This window comes from Gallinula chloropus, assembly GCF_964237585.1.
Source record: "Gallinula chloropus genome assembly, chromosome: 2".
NCBI classification, from domain to species: Eukaryota; Metazoa; Chordata; class Aves; order Gruiformes; family Rallidae; genus Gallinula; species Gallinula chloropus.
In genome coordinates, this window is record NC_140086.1 from 129467722 (window position 1) to 129486660 (window position 18939).

Genomic DNA, 18939 nt, shown 5'->3' on the forward strand with positions numbered 1-18939 from the left:
AGGGAAGAACTGATTCTGCTCCCATTGATGTCTGGCACGAAATCCTATTTACTTCAGTGGGTACAGTATTTTTAAAGATTTATAACCTTATCCCAAATGTTGCCATGGATTTACCGACCACATACATTTGATGATGGAGCAAGAGGTCTATGGAGACACTTAAAAACATGACTGGAAAAAATATTTGTACTGTTGGCAGGCTCTCAGAAAAAGGCTGAGATTAATGCTCAAGTTAACACGAGGGACATAAATAACAAACATGTCCTTTACCAGCCCGTGATGGGTGGGATCACATGTCACACTGACGGAGGAAGCCATGGACTGACCTTGCAGCAGTGTCAGCTGAGAGCAAGAGGGAGGGGTTCAGCTTGGGGAAGGACACAGGAGGCATAACTTACAGCACCCCCACCCCCACCCCTGTTGTGGGTTGTTTTTTGTTGCTTTTTAAATACCACTCCCCAAATACTGTGTCCACTCCCCCAACTCTGATGGTTTGGGACCTACTGCTATTACTTACCACCCTCCTATCTGAAGAATCATAGCTTTATTTTTGAGTGGCCATCCTTGCCTGGCTAGGCTTTGGCTCTTAGGCAAGTGTGAGATGAAGAGGAACGCTTTTCCTTCTGATGATCGATCAGGTAAGGGAAAAGCTCTCTTTGTGTGTGATTTTTGGGTGGGTTGTAGGGACTGATGCGCCAGGCCTTGGCAGAAGTGTTACAGTAAGCTTATCCCAAGGGCTCCACAGATCCTTCTGACTCCCCAAGCAAGAGTTGTGGAAAGACGAATGAATCTGCGCATTTTCTGGTCTGGAAGACCTCCGCTCCTGGCTCTGGTGTGGAACAGTAGCCCTCGTGTTGAAGGGCGTGGGGCAACATCCCGAGGAAGGGAAGAGCCTCACTCAAGCTGAGATTGTGGAAAGTAAGAAATGTCTGCTCTGCTAAGCCAGCTTGCTAAGGGCAAACTATAACAGGGTAGGGATGGCTCCAGAAAAGCAGTTTTCTTGAGGAAAAAAAAAATCTTCTATAGGGCTGCAGAGTCTGGTTGGAGTGAAGGGGACTGTCCTGATGGGACCTGCGGTGTAGGGGCTCCAGGCAAGCACAGTGTGATGGGGAAGCAGCCAGGGGCTACAGGATTTGGGAACAGGTTAAGGCTGCATATTGGATGGAGGTAGTGGAAATTAAAGAAATTCAATTGTCGGGGTTTTTTGCAGAAGAACTAGTTGGTATGGGCTGTTAGGCTAGGGACAGATGGCTGGTGTTCAGGGACTTGCAGGAGGTATGGAAGGAGGTGTATCCAAGCTGCTACAGGGAAAGGAGTTGGACTTGTCTAAATCATTAGAGCTACTGGTGCACAGAAGCATTTGCTTAGCTTCATCCAGTGAGGTAGATAAATTGTGTTAGATCCCTGTTTCAGTCGTGATTTAAAGGAGCAAGCAGGAAATCTGATTGAAGTTGACTTACCAAGTTCTACATCTGTACTTCGGTTACCTTTCTGAAAGCCTCTGTAGTCTGTGCCACCACAGCTACCTCTTGCTAACACAGCGAGTATACCTTTCTATTTAAACAAGTATGTGGTTTACCATTTGCTTTGCTTAATATGTTTTTTCCATTTTCTGTTAAAAAGGATGAATGGTGCTTTTCTTATTTGCTTGATTAATTTTTAACTTCTGATTTTCATCAGGCTACGTTTGGATGGAAATTTGAATCCAATTAATGAACAAAACCAGCATTTAAAATTGTTTTCATTAGTTAAATGTGCTGGATATAGAGGAAAATTCCTTTTCAAGCCTGTTTTGTGTTTAAAGCATACTGATTTTTGTAGAAACAAAGCAAGTATTATCAGTTGTTTATGAACCGAACGAATTGTTTCTGGTCAGTGTGCTCTTCAAGAATCTGTTTCTTAGAACTAAGAAATCAGTTTCTGAATCTTGGTTTCTGGAATGCTTTTTTTTAAAAAAAAGTAAACACAAGGAAAAAAGTTCTCCATGTAAGTGAACATCCTGCTGGTGTTTAACTGTGCCCCAGCCACGTGAGACAAACTTCTTTCCTCAAAGCCCCATCCCTCATGTGTCCGTAGGCCTTGCACCCCACTGCCTGGCAGAGGATGTGGCTTGCTCAGGGCCAGTGCTGAGCCCATCCCACAGCTATTGCAGAAGAGGTGAGCCGTGCATCACAGACCTCTGAGATGATTGCTCACAGATTAGGGTGGATGGATGGACCATACATTTTGGAGAACCTAGGTTACTATTTTAAAAGATCTTTTTTTCCCATATTTCTGTCAGTTTCCCAGGGCTGGGCTGGTATTGAATAAACTTCTCTTATTGGGGGGTGGGAAATGAAGTGAATGGGGAAGAGGAGAAATTAAATTTATAACTATGCAGTTTAAGGGTCTTAGTTATGAAGTAAAAAAGATGAACTGCAGGGTGATAGAGACAAATATTCTCTGCTATATATACACACATGGAGAGATATATTTTAGTTTTAAAATTTTAAGTATATGTTTAAGCAAACTTGGCCTTGTTAAGGGAGTGAACGTTGAAGCTCAGATTCCACACAGTGGGAAATTAGTTCTCTAAATTTAGTGCTTCAAACATATGTTTAAGATCTAGGAATCTATTCCTGATATAACTCATGCTAGAAGTTCCTGGAAAGCTCTTTGACTTATGTGGCATAGCATGGGCAAGATTAAATTATAGTTGATTTTCTTCCATCCTAAGATCCCCAGAAGCATCTGTAAGATTGATGGGTGGTATAGTCATTGCATTATGTTTTGATGTGTTTCTTTTGGAGGACAGTCTTCCAGTAAATACACAAGGATTTTAAAATTATTGTGGCTAAGGAGGTGGACAGATAATGAATTGAACTTGGTGTCATGATACTCTCTTAAAAGCCTTAGCTAGACTTGATTTCTGCCAGAAGAAGGAAGAGCTGTTGCTTTTGATGTTTGAACTTTTAAAACAAATCAAACAGGATGGGTGGTGTTTTTTTTTCCTGAGTGGTTAAAATCAGTGTGGGCAAGGAAATGGCCATAGTTTCTCTAAATTCTGTGTGATGTTATAGTTAGTGGAGATGAGCTTGGTTGTACGTATGTGCCAGTGTGCTTCTGCAGGCAAGAATTCAGCAAGTGACAGTGTATGAACAGCTTGGTGTCGACGGATTCTCCGCTGTTCTGTAATAATCAGACACTATTACAACAAAATTGAAGTTAAAGAACATCATTCAACTCACACAAAAACAATTTTTAGATGTCCTTTAGGAAAAAAGTTGAAATGTATCAACAACTCAAAATGGGGATGGGGGATGGGGAGAGAGTGCTGCAGTGAGCTGACTGTACGGTTGGAAAGACACATGTACATCTTCTGTCTTTCATTGCCTTTGCTGCCCATGTTTCATGTTTAAGGGTGAGGCAGCAGAAAGGAATTTCAGTGGTGAATTGAATCTAGCCAAGAAAGTGGCTTGAAATCAAACTCTGGGAAGAAGAAGGGAAAACTGCTGCAGGCAGATGGGTAACAGAGGGAAGGCAGGAAATATCTGCAAACAAAAGTAATGGAGTTTGATTTGTTGCTATAGTAGAGAAATGTGTCTGGAGCTAGGTTTAGGTAGGAGTTGTGTAAATTTGTGAAAACCAAGTTACGTGTTTGATTGGCAGAAGTGTTGTATGAATTAGCTGGAAGGTTTGTATGTGTTGGTGGCTGGAATTGCATGTTAGAGGGAAAGCCATGGAATTTGCAGGAGCTGGAGCATGAGTGAACAAGGGATACATAAGCTGCCTGCACCTGGATAGGAAAGTGAGGCTGCCTCTGCGTCTGGTGCAGTTACTATGGGTCCTTGCACCAAACCCAAATGCCTCATGAGTCTGTGTCCATCAGTTTTCCAAAGTGGTGAGATCAACCAAGTACCAACAGTAGCATTTCCAAATTACTGGAGGTCTTGCTGGATGCATGGTGAATGTGTAAAAGGACTTAATATTAGTACACTCACAGGATGTTTGTAATAATAAGAGGAGAAAATGAGTAATCTTCTGGAAAGTGGTTTAGCATATATACCAAAGTGACTGGTATCTTTCATTACAAATACGTAGTTTCAGGGCGTAGTTTTGAGATAGTTTTAAACTGATCTGTAGGCATATTAAAAGGGATGTTCCTACCTTTTCCTATGCTTTGACCTAATTGTTGTTGCTTCCTCCCTTGTTCCAGGACTGCTGCTTCTGTGGCTCTCTGGTTATTCAAGTCAGAGACCCACTGCCTACCTTAAAAAACAGCTAGATCTGCGATCCTGCTGGCCTCAAAGCACACAGGGCAGCAGGGAGGCTGGGTGTGGAGGGCTGCAACCTGTATCCAGGGAAAACTGGGCTTAAACCAGCATAAATTGACTGAATCCTGATGCCTTGCAGGAGTGAAAACACAGGGCAAATTGTGCAACTGTTGCGATCACCTAAAGCAACTGGCAGACCATTTCTACTCTCAATATCCTATTTTGGGGCTTCTTCACCTGGTACATGGAGCTGTGCCTGGAACTTGTTTCCCCTCAGGTTACAGTTGACTTGTGTTTACGAAAAGTCAGTGGTAAAGCTTGGAAACAAGCATTTTGTTCTGGTTTGTTTACAGTTAATGCACTAGGATTGTGCTTCCCTTTGAAAGGAGTTACTGAAATTTAAAAATAAGCCAAGGCAGCTTTTTTTAGGATTGCAGCTGCTTTTTTTTTTTTTTTTTTGCTTTGAGTTGCCTATAGCACATCTTTTTTCTGAAAATATCCTAGAAAAAAGCTGTTTTGGTGAGGTTCCAGATGTAGATCTGTATCCCTACCAAAATATAGAAGTGAGCAAAGCTAAAGGAGCATCGCTGGACCCATGTTCTCTGCTTGCTGATGCTCAGACTGGTCTGCATGGTGGATACTGAGAAAGTGAGGATGATGATGATGGCTGTGTTGTCTTCAAATACCATTGTGAGAAGAGGGCTTGTGGGCTTTGTCTTGTTGAGGATGAGCAAAGGAAATTCTGAAAGTACATGAGGGCTACGTAGAGGAAGAAATGCTTTAACAGGGGGGGTCTTCGATAATCTCCTAGTTCAAAGACAGGCTTGTGTGAAATGCTTTTGAGTATTATTTGAGTAATATTTTTGAGTAACCCTGAGGTAAGTGGATGGATTAATGGTATGTTGGCGTAGTGGGTGCTCAGTGATGCTCTGTTAGTCCAAGACCAGCTCTTCTAAGGCCGGTAAGACAGTTACGGTGTTGTATGTATCCCTGCGGTTCCACCATCGCTAGGCAGCAGGTAGAGAGGCTCTCCAGTGTTGTGCTGTGCTCTCCAGCTGGGGTGTCTGCTTGAAAGCAATGGGAAGCTGCAGTGCTTGCTGTCCAGTGGGTGCAATGTTAGGGTCCTCTCGCTTTTAAGAGCGCCTAATGTGGCGTTTAATTCACTAGCCTGCGTGAGGCCCGCTGCCAAGGCTCCAACTGTTGCATAATGTTACACGGGAGGAATCGCTGGCAGTTTCCAAGCTGGCTATCATTCCAGATCACTCCCACACAAAGGAAATTGTAGCATATATGTAACTCTGAGGCTTTTTGTGCCGCTCTCAGCAAAATCTAAAATTAAAAGCCAAACCAAAAAAAACAGAAACCCCAAAACCAAACTAAGAAAACTAGAAAGAGTTTGCTTGCTCAGGCTATAGCCCCTCTGTTTGTGGCAGCCTCATCTGCAGATACTTGCGTGTGGAGGAGAATCCAGGCAGTGACAGGTAAGAACGAAAGCCTTGCAAAGAAGAAACACCTCAATCACTTTTTAAAACTCAAGTGTCAAAATTGCAAGTATTTTATAAAAGATGAAAGAATCCTCTTTTGGCTCAAACTGTTCTTTCGTGTTCTGTGAATTTCGTGATTCCCAGAAAAAGCCAGACCCTGAGTATTCAGACATCACAGGGCATCATAAGATTTCCCCCTCATTTCCATGCATGCCTGTTCCGTACCCGTTTTCCTGTCAGTCTGATTCGTAATGTTCAAAAACATTCACTGCATATTTCCTTCTTCCCCACAGCAACAGCCCGAGTCTGAGACTGTTCATCTGTTCATCCCAGCCTTGGCAGTTGGAGCTATTATTGGCAAGCAGGGACAGCACATCAAACAACTTTCTCGTTTTGCAGGCGCATCTATTAAGGTATTATTACACTGACTAACTTTCTGTCTGTTCTACACGACACTTCCAGCAAGTTTGCACAAGCCATGTTTTCATGAATGTCCTCCCCCACTCCGTGCTTAGAATGTGATGTGATAAATGGTACACTTGTTTATAAATCATCTTTTAATCTTCCTTGAGACAAGATAATTAGAAGCATGTTTTCAAACGTCTCCTGAGGTGTGAAATATAAGCTGCAAAGAAAACTACTTTGGTGGTCTCGATTTCTTAGAAACAGACTTAAGTCTTAATGATGCAGTGCTTAAAGGCTTTCTTCTTGCTTTTGGTAAAGTGAAAATTGGTGAGGTAAAATCCCCTTCTAAAAACAGCAGTGCAGGTGAAGTCTCCTACTGCCGTGGCTGCTCTTGCTCCGTTCCAGATGGGTTGCTCTGGGCCGTCAAGCTCAGATGGTGCCGCGCTGATAGAGTCGCGCTTTGAAATCGCCCCTGTACTCCGAGCTCCTGGGGTCTGTCAGGTCTTTAATGTCATGTTTGTCCCTGCACACTGCCTCAACATCCTGCTGTTTGTGTGTTGACCGCCTCAGTGTAGCGAAGAACAAGGTGCTTTGCGGAGGGTGACCTAATGGAAGCTCAAGTTTGAATTTTAGTCAATTTGGTGAAATCCTCCTTGGCTGTGTTACAGGAGTAAGTACCAGCTGTAGTTGTAGGAAGGTCTTGGGTTTCTACTACTAATGCTGTTGCAACCACAAGTATCTTCTCTAGATGTCTGAGCCTTTTTCCCCAGTCCTGCCATTCTATGCCATAAAGATAATGGTTTGGCCTAATTTGTTTTTTAGAAAGTACAGCGTGTAGTTTAGTTCTGTGCTGTCAGATTGACATTTTCCTGCACAGATGAAGCAAACATTTTCATCTCAATTCCCTTTGCTCAGGAGACGTGGCCCCTGTGTGAGTGCTGTGGCAGGTATCTGCCAAAGGTCAGGGGCAGGAGATGGCCATGCAGAGTTCGGTGAAGCCAGTGAGGCTGGGCTTCACTTGGAAGGTGTTCACCTAAGTGGGCAGAGCAAAATAATTGGGGAACCCTATTGAATGAGTCTTGTGTGTGGTTTGCCACATACCAATATATATTTACTGGCAAGTCAACCAGCTGGCACACTGCCCAATTCCATCCTTTATTGAGCAGTGTGTTAAATAGTTGTTATGCTGCCCAGATGGTTTACATTAGCTGAGCACTAATAATCATATTTTAGGGGGGGGAAAGTAGAAGAGAGTGAGATATTGTTGACTTTTCTTTATCAAATCTGTCTTGCATGGAGGCATGATGTATCATATCTATTTCCTCTTTCTCTACTGCTTGTATCTAAAGATTAAGTGGTATATGGAAGGTGGAGGAGAGAGAAATGTGAAACAACCTGGACCTCCAAGAACCTGTCCAAACTAGTTCTTTCGTTGGTCCTTGGAAGCCAGTTTAGTGGAAAGGGAGTTTCCTGTGTTTCTCACGCATCTGGCTAACAGTGGCCTCAGGCTTCCTCTTCTAGCTGGCACCCCTCTAGTCAATTAATTGAAATTCAATTAAGTTTGCTAAAGCTCTAGTCTCTTACTATGAAGTAAAGGCGACTTGTGGAAATAGGATTAAATCTTAACAGGTCGGTACAGAAGCAGGGTACGACTGCTAAATTGGGAAGCTGCATGTAGGCTTATCAATTAAAATAAAAATGCAACTTCATCTGTAATTTGACAGAACAATATGGAGCAGCATGCTTGCTTCTCTGTGGAAGTGTTACAGATATGTCACTAGTAACCTACTCAAAACTCCTGAAATTCTCTCATGTGTACCACCTGCCCTTTACCATAACTTTGGAGCAAATTAATAAACTGTGAATCACCAAGGAATCTGTGCTTTTAGCTATGTCATGGTTTAACCTGGCAGGCAGCTAAAACCACTGTGCAACCCCTCACCCCTTACCCTCCTCCATGGGATGGGGGAGAGAATTTAAAGGAAAAAGGCACGAACTACTGCTTTGGCCAGTTTGGGTTACCTGTCCTGACTGTGTCCCCTCCCAGCTTCCTGGGTGCCCCCCCGCCTTCTCGTTAGCAGGGCAGCTTGAGAAGTTCAAAAGTCCCTGACTGCTTGGCAGCAACTAAAATCATCAGTGTGCTATCAACATCATTCTCATCCTCAATCCCAAAAGCAGCACTACACCAGCTGCTAGGAAGAAACTTACTCTATCCCTGCCGAAACCAGGACAAGCTCAGAGTTGGAGTGAGTGATGCCTGAGTTACTTGCCAAACAGTAGTAATTGTACTTTGTGGAGGAAGTAGGTCTTTGTACATGACACTCTGCACTTGCTTTGTGCTGTAGGTTGTTACAGATGAAAATGCTTTACATCCCCATGCATCATCTTTGTGCCTGTGCTTTGTAGATCTGATGAAACTTGTCAGCTGTGAAGTGAGACCAAATAAGCTGCAGATGCAGAGAGGTTCTGACACAGCTGCAGTGTCTAGCCTGTTGCTTAGAGGTGCATGTGGCTGTTGATGAGCTCAGGTTGTGCTGGGGGTTGTTGCTTGGTAATGCAGGCTTGGTGGGGGGCTCCAGCAGACCAAATTATTCAGTGAAGGAGCTGGGCAGAAATGTCTTCTGTGCCCACCTTATACTAACCTATTGGGAACTGTTGGCATCTCCTTGGTTGTGAGTTATTCCTGGAGTAGCCCTTCCAATCTCTGAAGGAGTTGGGATGAGTGTTACAGCTTTGGGTGTATGAAGCTGTCAGCTTGCCACTCGGCATATAGAAAACCAGTTGTTTTCTGGTTAGGAGTGTAAAACTCTCAGAAGTTAGAAATTCACCACACAGATACTATTTGTATGTATATAATGTCTCCTCCTAGGAGCAGACAATGAAGTCTCTAAGGTTGCCCCTTCAGAGATTGCAATGCTAGCCAGTGGGCTTCTTTCACAGCCCTCAGCTGTGTTTTACTCCAGCTGCTGGGAACAGGGCATCCCAAGATCAAAGTGAGAACAGTCCCAGAACATTTGAATATGTGTAAGATGTAAAGGAGGCCTGGTGGAAAATATTTTCCTTAAAATTTTGATGAAGGCATTGGTGTTCCCTAAGAAAACACGAGGTGCCTGACAGGTGAACTGCTGTGTTCACTTTACATGAGTGGAGATTACCGGGCTGAGCTCTCTTCGGGCAGCTGCTTCCAAATGCGCCTTGAAATTTTGCCCCTGTAAAATACTTGTGTTCTAAAGAATGAATGGATTGAGCCTGTGCTTGCCCATACCACCTCCCCTCATACACATGTATTGCTGTAAAATGAATGCAGATTTTAGATACAGCCGATTGGAATGCAGAAATCCTATGAGAAACAAATATGCAAACCAGATAACTGGTACGTAATGTCGCCTTCATCTTGGGGTATAACGTGAATAATTACATAAACTTTGGTTAGCAAAATTCTTTAGTGAAAATGATGCATGGTGACTGGTAATTTGTCTGAAATAAACTGCAGCTGTTAAATATGAATAACATCCCTATGCCAACAGCTAAGATGAAATCCTGTAGTGTTTAATATATTGCCCATTCAACAGCGGCTATGTAATACTAGATGCAACAATGGAAATGTCAGTTGTGATAAACAAAAGATTCATCCAGAATGTCAGAGGCTAGTTTGAATTATTTAATACCGCTGGAGTCTGAGAACAACACCCACAGAAATCTTACTTTTGTGGTGACATGAACTGCTAAAGACCCTACAGGCGTCTCTGTCTCGGCTCTGGTGGAGCTTAATTTTTATTTGGGTCACACGAATAAATGTCTGTAGATACAACCCCCCTTGGAAACTGCAAACTCCTTGTCCAGTATAGCATAGAGGAATGTTTTTTTGGATCTGAGGAGTTACAACAGTAAAGTGATCTTCTGTTCTCAGGGGGATGGATTCAAACTTTTGCTAATGAGCAAAACTTGTCAGACTATTTAAGTTAGTGGGTAGGGATGAGAATCTCAGACTATTAACTACACTTGTCTTTTTGAAGGCTACGTGTCTTACATCACTCATAGCCACATGAAAATGGCTTGTGGGATTTTGCCATATGTGGATGAGTAGTTATGCCTTTAATTTTCAGAAGTAAATTTGCTTACGGTTTAGCCAATTTCTCCGTATTTCATTATAGCTAATTAATGCGCTTTAAAGAGAACAAACCCGTCGTGTCTGAAGTGTGATGCTGCTGCTGTAACGAATAATTTTTCACTCTTGAACAGAATGTGAGACTGAAACGGGGAGGAGGTGGCTTTAAACTATTCCTTCAAAAGACAGCTACCAAAAGCTATGTTTATCCATTCCAGATTGCCCCTGCTGAAGGACCAGATGCCAAACTGAGAATGGTTATCATCACTGGACCTCCAGAAGCTCAATTCAAGGTACAACAGAAAAGCTTGCCGGTCTGCAGTGGCCTTTGGGCTGCAAGGGGTAATACTGAAAACGCAGCACTTGGTTCCAAGCACCATTTTGTTCAGAATTTTAGTAAATGCTTCACTTCTGCTTTCCTTTTGCCCAAAGATCTCATATGAAGATAAGTAATACAGCACCATTAGAGGCCACGTTCCGGTCACCTGAAAGCTGATGGGAGTTTCATGTAACTTAGAATCAAGTCTAGCATGAAAATACGGCTGTATTACATTCCTAATTTTCCCTTTTATCTGTGAGCACAATAGATTGGTCTTCTAGCCTGTCTTAATACCTGCAGTGGTTTAGTGTGTTTAATTGAAATAACAAAGCTGACAAGATGAGAGACTGAGTCTTCCCAGGTTACTGCTGCGTGCCAAATGGAAAAGGCTTTTTGGGTAGCGCTACAGATGAATGCAAGATTTCTAATTGTATTTCCACCACAACTACAAAGGAGATACTCAACCTGATTATCCCATTTGTGTTCAAATCGAGTTCTGGAGTGGCCTCCTGCTGTAAGTGCCAAGGGATAAATCTAGTTAGCCCAAAAGGAGTTGACCAAGTTAGGAGTGATGGAGCCAGCTTGGAGCAGCAATCTGGCCTCAGCACAGATGAGGTGCAGAGCAGGTAGAAAGTCACTTGAGAGTTCACCCCCTGGCATCGTTCTCTTGCCTGTTCTCATTTTTGTCTTTGCATTTTTGCTTCAGGGCATCTTGCAAGGAAGGAGGTGCACAAACTTCAGGCATCTCTAGAATCAGTTTCATTACTGCCCTTAGGAATTTTGGAGAAGTACCAGGGCAGGTATTTTGCAGTGGTAACAGCTAACTAGATGCATTTGGGATTATTGCTCAGTTCCCATATACATTTGAGAAGTTATTGAAGGCAAAGGATAAGTTAGAAGCTCTGCTTCCTTGAGGTCTTTTATGTGCATGTGAGCTTGGCCTATGGTACGTTCCACACATGGGATGCTCTTGTCATCTGGGATGAGCACCAGGTCAAATGCTGGCTACCTTTTCTTTCCATCAGGAATCAGTGAACTTACAGTCAAGCAGCAGCAGGTTGAAGTAGATTTGGGATGCCCTTTATCCTGACTTTTCATGTAGGCAAAGGCTTGTCCTCAGGCTTCCTCCCCAAGATGGGCTCAGAAGTCCCATGGAATCCTTTTGACAGCTCTTCTCCCTCACCTGGATCATGCAAGGAGGAAAGTGTCCTTTTTTCTGCACCCTATGCCTTGGCTGAAACCACATCAGTCAGTCACTTCTCTACACTTGGGCTTCTGCTTACAAAAAGGGATCAACGTACTAGCACAGCCAATGTTCCTGAGTATGCTGGTCTTGTGAAGGAGAGCGGTTATTCCCTGGGGCATCCTTCAGCTTCACTCCTTTACTGCTCTGAGCAATGCCCTCTTGACTGGGATGGGCAGAGTTCAGTCCTTTCATTTATCACCACTGTTAACCTGAAGCATGCCCTGTAGGGGTCAGGGCCAACCTTCAGTAGTGCTGTCCTTCAGCTCTGTTTAAGAAGGATCTTCTCTACCTTTGAGCATAAGCTATTACTTGTTAGGCACTGAGGATGTAAGCTGGGTGCACAACAACTTGAAGGGGGAAGAGCTGCTGCTCAAATGAGCTCGCAGAGAGGCAGTGTCTTCCCAGAGCCTGAGTTTGGCATCCTTTCCCTGCTATATTGTGTTCTGTTGTCTGTGATTCATGTCCATGGTAGCTGCAGTGGCTGCACCCCTTTCTTCTTCAGCAGCGGTAGCCTGAGGGTGTTGTGGGTATGCAGGGCTATTTATTAGCAAGGCAATGGGAAGAGAATATACCACTGTTTACAGCCTCTGCTGCAGTGCTCCCTAGAGTTTAGGCATACCCGTGACACCAGCATCCAGAGATGATCATGTTGCATTTGGATCTGGGACACGTGCAAACAAAGTGGGAACTAGTGTAGACAACTTAGTTCAGCCACTGTTTTACTGTGAAGGAGCTGCAGCCCAGTTAAGTTGTTTCCTTTCCTTAAAGGCTTTCAAGAGCTGAAAGACTTGGGGTGTTGGAAATACTGTCTCTTAAATGGCATCTTAAATGTCAACACCTACCTAGCTTTATAGCTGAGCAGCAGTGCATGCTGCTTTCCTGTGGTACTTCTCCCACTGAGCCCTGCAGCCTGTACAGGTTACAAGGTGTTATGCCCGTGAACGGTGTTGCTGTTGAAAGGAGGAGGGCTGTCCAGGCTACTGTCTGTCTCAACAAATGTGGGAAACAGTTTCAAAACCTTGAGATGATGGCTGGCAGTAGCATTTTTTCTGCTCTTAGCAAATCCTTTTCAAGTGTTTTTCTGGAGCAGGAATCTCAGGTTCTAGGGTGTAGTCTCTTTTCCCACTGGAAAGATAATAGCTTTTGTCCTCTGTGGTGGGGTTCCATGACCTGTAGTATCCTATCTAGGTAAAAGCCACATGCTCAAGGTATTCTTTTCCATGTTCTTTGCACAAAATAAATGTCTTTCACCTTCCCCATTCTAGAGCAGCATGAACTTGAGTAAGCTTTCAGGACATGAACTAGAAATAAGATAAAATAAGGCACCACTATTTAAGATACAATCTTTTGGGACTTCCCATAGTCCATTGCAGCAGTGACCTGTAAAATGGTTGGATTTAGCATGTGTGCAGTGACAACATTGCTGAGCATGATTTAAAGAAGGTGATAAAGAATCTGAACTGGAAAGGCTTTGTGGTCCCAGGTTTATGGCCTTTACAGAGCATCTCTTCAACAGAAATGTTCTTTTGCCTCTGGGAGATGCAGAGTAGCAGATCTAGTTGCTGTTTCTCAAGGATTCACCGATGAGGGGGGAGTAAGGAAGTAAATGTGTTTAAGTGTTAGCTAAATTCATGAGCTTAGTCTCAGTAGACATTCTTCTTGCTACCTGGCACTTGCATGCTCCCCAGAAAAGGGAACTGTGTGTGGGTCACAGTAACACTGTTCCCATGGTGCTGTTTGGTCTAGGCAGTTAGATTTTTTTTTTCACTTTAGAGAATTGAGTGAGCTCAGATTGATTTATTTTTTTAACAAAATGCTGTAATGGTTTATAAAAGTAAATTGTTTGGTCTAATTGGAGTCTTTATCCCATGACTTGTTTGGTGGGGTGTGTGGCTTTTTTTTTTTAGTCTAGCATCCTTAAAAGAATGTGTTTCTGAGCCAATTAATTGCCTTCTGTGCTGCTGGGTATAATAAAATCCTTCAGACAGACAGTTCTCTCCACCACTCTTTACCTCTACAGAGACGCAATAGTGTCTTTTAAAAGCAACATTTCTCCTGAAGAGCAGAATAATAATAATGATCTCTGCTCAATTCCTTCATGATTCTATGGTTTGTCACTTCAAGTTGGACAGCAGCAGTGCTTTCGAGTTTAGTACAAAGGCTGCTTCTAGAAAAATAGTTACAGGATTTCTTATGGAAAATGCTCAGTGAGGGTTGGGTGCTGAGAAGTCTCCTTTCCATGGAAGTGAACTAGATTCCAATGAGCACGTTCTCTAACTGAAACCATTTTTGCAGGCTCAAGGGAGAATCTATGGAAAACTTAAAGAAGAAAATTTCTTTGGACCTAAAGAAGAAGTGAAACTTGAGGCTCATATAAAAGTGCCATCCTATGCTGCTGGTAGAGTTATTGGTAAAGGAGGCAAAACAGTAAGTAGCTGAAACAAGTATTGTAGTGTTGTTCAGTTATGTTTCTTAGTGCCTGTGTAAGGCTTAAATGTTTAGCTAACCAATAGCAAATCCTTTGAAGTTACATTAAATCACATGCTGTTTTCTTAGCTGCTAAGCCTGCCTTTGTTCTAGTGTTGAGTCAAAAGGAGCCAATATCATAGAATGATTTATGTCACCTTAAAAAAAAAATAACAACCCAAACACACAGACAGATATATATATATTAAAAATAGCCTAAGAAAAATCGATAGTCCAAATCGGCTCTGCAGGGCTTTTATGAATAGGAATGTAGTTATTTGGTTTAGAATGAGTTCCCACTCAAGACTTTATGCCAGATTTCACTAATAGAATTTAATTAAAATAAAATCTAACATGTCCAAAGGTGACATTTCTGTCCCAAGCTAAGTGAAAGCCTAACTTCTAAGTAGTTGGTAGGAAATTAAGACATGTTCAGACATCAGTATTACCAAAAAGTACAAGTATTTTTGTTTCAACTTAATTGATTGCATTTCTTAAGTTCTATTTGTTGTATAAAATAACATAACCAAGATATTTTTAATCCTGAAAAGGTTTCTGGTACTCTAGTTAATTTTCATAGGGCTGTAAGGCAGCAACTAGCCGATAATTGCAAAGAAACAGTTCAGTCTTGGGTCTCCATCCTTGAGTGCAGTGGGGTCTTGAAGTTAAGTGTCAGGAGGCAATGTGGCTTCTCAATATAGCAGTAAGAGGTTTAAAGACAAACATCTCTAAAAAGTTCTTAATCTAAAACTTTTTTGGTTAAATAACATTATCAATTTCTAAAATAAAAGGAGTGTAGGCAGGACAACGTTACCTCTATGTAATGCTACGGCAGCGGACAAACTACTGGAAAGAATGTGTACACTTCTCATTGTTCTGTTTGAGTTCTCCATCTTGTGGTGGTTTTTCAAGGAAAAAATGTATAAATACTTCCACTTTTCCCCTTCCCTACATTATACATTGTATGAGTGTTCTGACCTTAAACTTGTAAACTCAACTGTAAACACTCTGGCATCTATTTGCTTTTTTAAGTCGTGTATTTAACACCTTCTGTGTGTTGTATTTAGTCTTTAAAACACTTCTACAAACCTAGAAAACTTGGTGCTAATTTATGTTAGAGACACAAGAGGCTCATCTTGCAAAGTGTGCTCTGCTGCACCAAGATGCTTTCTGTTCATGGGTTCCTCTTTTAAAGAGAACCTAGAGGATGATATTTCTGTGGTCAGCAGTATCTTTGAGGCTTGGTGGCTGTGGGATATTTGTTTGTTTAAGATTTTTCTGACTTCTGCTATCTATTTTTAGGTAAATGAGCTTCAAAACTTGACAAGTGCAGAAGTTGTAGTCCCTCGTGATCAGACACCTGATGAAAATGATCAGGTGGTTGTGAAAATAACTGGTCACTTCTATGCATGCCAGGTAGGAGGGCTGGAATGAATTTTTGTCTTACCTTGATGTTTCCATGGTCTGTGTCTCACATCCATGTGCAGAGTCAGGGGGTGGAAGACTTTCACTCGGGACACAAAGCACTTCTTGCCAGGCTCCTCTAATTGTCTTGCTGCAATAAACTTTCCTCCTACCTTCAAGAGAACTGTAACAATATTGCCCTTTTACAGATAAAACCATCTTCTTAAAGCCTCCTGCTGATCTCTGTAGGCTCTGGTACTGCTAAAATGTTCAGAGTGACAGAAAACCAGAGCTGTGGTCAGACTGCAACTCGGATGGGGGATACAAGCCATCTCACAGGAGCTGGCAAGAACTGCACCTGTGCAATATGCCCACATCACCCAATCTGTTTTAATATCATAAAGAAAAGGATCACAAGATTCCCTCCCTCAACTCTAGGTCAGGCCAATTCCTTTTGACACTTTGCTACAGGTGACTTGTAGTTCTGAAAGGAGATGGGAAGGTTGGTGAGTCCTGTAAGTCTGACCTGGATTCCTGGTGTGTTAAAGGAAAAATAAAATTGTCCACACTATTATAACAGCGGTTCTTCTAAAACATTAGTACCTTGGGAGGAGTGAAATGAAAGTAGCCAGTAGCTTCCTTAATCTTAGTGTTGGTAGTCATCTTCCTGTGCTCATGCTCTCTATGTTGCAGGTGTGAAAACCAACCACAGAGGTAGTTGCAGTAGATGGAAAAAGAACTAAAATTAAAAATTAAGCTGCACATCATGAGTAACCCCTGTGCATTCTAACTGATGAGTGATCTTGTCAGGGCAAGGAACTTAATTATTTCAGATTTATTTTTTTTAAAAGCCTGGTAGCACCTGTAGTTGCTTGTAAACAGCGGTCGCTGCAGCATGTCATCATCATGGGTTGTTTCTCCTTGTCCTTCAGCTTGCTCAGAGAAAAATTCAGGAAATACTGGCTCAGGTAAGAAGGCAGCAGCAACAGCAAAAAACATTGCAAAGCGGACAGCCTCAGCCAAGACGGAAATAAAGGTTTAGGAAACGGCCCATCAGAGACAGATGCCAGACCAAAGACAGACTGTGCGACAGAGCGACGGGTGGCGAGCACCTGTTGAAGTTATATGCAGAAGATCCACCAAGCCAATCACCTGTTCGAGGACCAGGCAACCGTTGAACGCTGTCTCTGAGAATGTATTCTTTAGGCTCTCTCAAACTTTTGAAACCCAGCTTTAAAATAAGGACCCCTTCACTTCCCTTTTGTTCTATTCTCACAATTTAACATAAACTCGTTAGTCTTTTTTATTGTTCTTATTATTCCCCAACAATTTTAGAACTTGGTTTAATGAAGCTTTCTCTTCTGAGTTCACTGGTTTAAAAAAAAAAAGGAAAGAAAAAACCAACAAAAGAAAAGGCATTGCTCTCATAGGTCCAGTTGTAAAAGAAGAAACACATTTGGAGGGTGGGATTTGCGGGTGGGCTAGGGTAAGAGCAAGGGTATTGACAAGAGTTTAAGTGTTAGTCCCAATGTTGAAACAAGTGGCATTTTTTAAAAAGAATTTGGTTGCATTTTTACATAACACTGCCATGAATAACCTAAGGGAAGTGTTGAATGGTGTTGGCCAGGGCATAAAAAGATAAATATGCATTTTACTAAACTACCTCAGGCATTTAGTACCTCAATGAGAAATTGTTCCTTTTTTGCTTTTTTTTTTTTGGTATTTTGTATACTTTATAAAGCTAATAGTTCTTGAGCATTTTATTTTTTTAAAAAAAATTAAAATTTGATCAGCCACCAGCCAGGAGTACTACAGACTTACCGGGGAAAAAATATAGTAGAGCACTTCTAGCTGCTGGCTGATGGGAGTAAGGTGGGTAAAAAAAACGCGGCCTCAGATTTTCTGAGGGCTTCAACACCATCATTTGTTTAAAAAAAAATTCAGTGAATGTTCAAAAGATAGTGAATGATGCCAACATTCTGATAGCAGCAATGCCGTTTAGTTTTCTTTTAAGATGGGATGAAAAAGTTTGTGACGGTACTTTTTTGGGAACAGGACAAGGAAGTGATGGCAAGAGGCTGGGGTTGGGGGAAAAATTTAGAAGGCTGCAAGAGGCTGAATTTTTTTTTTTGTGCTACTTGATTGAATGCATGAACCCTTTGTGCCTTTGACCATCACTACCTAATAATGCTACATTTAACCATTTGCAGCCCATTTGGACTTTGCCATTTTGTTCAAAGAGCAAGCTTCATCTTCAGTTTGATAGAACACTTGATCTGCTAGAGCGTATTTGAGGCCGGGAGGGTCTCCGCTGTCTACGGATCGCATCATACTGCTTTCAGTTACCACGATGGGGGAAGGTCAAACAGTGTTTGATCACATTGAAAGATAATGAAAGGCTAAGTTTACATATCCAGCCGCTGTTATGGGCCACACTAAGCCACTTTGAAGGTTTAAAAAAAAAAAAAATTACAAGAAAAAAAACAAATAAACAAACCAACAACCTCTCTAGCCTGGCTTATAATAGATGCAGCAGGATTTATGCACGTTCTGCAACCAACCATTAGAGGAGAAACACAAACAAATTGTCGAAAGGCAGGGATAACAGGAAGGTTACCAAATTGCTTAATTTCCGAATGTAATTTGAATGATGATTGTGGTAATAGTGACACATTCAAGTTTCTACAATAAACTTCAGTCTACCTCAGTTTAAGATTTAAAAAAAAAAAAAAATGTGGCAACACATGGTGCATAAAGACTGCTGTGTGTGTGTGTGAGCGCGTGCGCGCCTGTGTGTGTGGTCGACAGAGCCATGCTATTACCTCTGAACCTTTTTTTGTGATGTTTTTTGTGCATGAGATGATCAGAATCACCATGCTGCACTGATTTGAGGGGCACAACGAGCAAAAACATTTGTTTCATCATTTTGTTATCTACCTCTTAGGTTCATGTTGAAATAGAGGCATTACTACATAGACTAGATAATTTTCCCAAAGATCATTGTTGTACAGATTAGATAATTTTGAAAATGGTCTGAAGTGTTTTTCCTGCATCTCTTCTTTACTAATTGGTTTAAAGACCACAAACTTATGTTGTAGTTTTAGCAAAGAAAAATGAGTTTCTTTTCCTTTTTTGACAGTGACCTTCATCTAGCCTTTAGGATAATTTTTTTTTTCTTACAATGAATTTAAAATTACTGAAGTATGAAAAGTCATAGCATTTTAATTTTTGTTGAGGCTTAAGTCGGTCTGATG

The 18939-nt window shown here is 41.9% G+C and overlaps 1 protein-coding gene across 4 annotated transcripts in view; it reads left to right on the forward strand.

Moving 5' to 3' along the window:
* The window catches only part of IGF2BP3 (insulin like growth factor 2 mRNA binding protein 3), a gene marked incomplete at both ends in the record, with an annotated part of 113533 nt that extends 96814 nt beyond the window's left edge, over positions 1–16719 (forward strand). For 3 of the 4 annotated variants that reach the window (XM_084279702.1, XM_084279703.1, XM_084279705.1), the window contains 5 exons: positions 6031–6150; positions 10469–10543; positions 14111–14242; positions 15584–15697; positions 16618–16719. In XM_084279702.1, coding sequence (XP_084135828.1) covers positions 6031–6150; positions 10469–10543; positions 14111–14242; positions 15584–15697; positions 16618–16719 — 543 coding nt within the window. The remainder of the gene's footprint in view (positions 1–6030; positions 6151–10468; positions 10544–14110; positions 14243–15583; positions 15698–16617) is intronic. The other variant, XM_084279704.1, reaches the window with a different exon arrangement.
* Positions 16720–18939: the final 2220 nt, after the last annotated feature.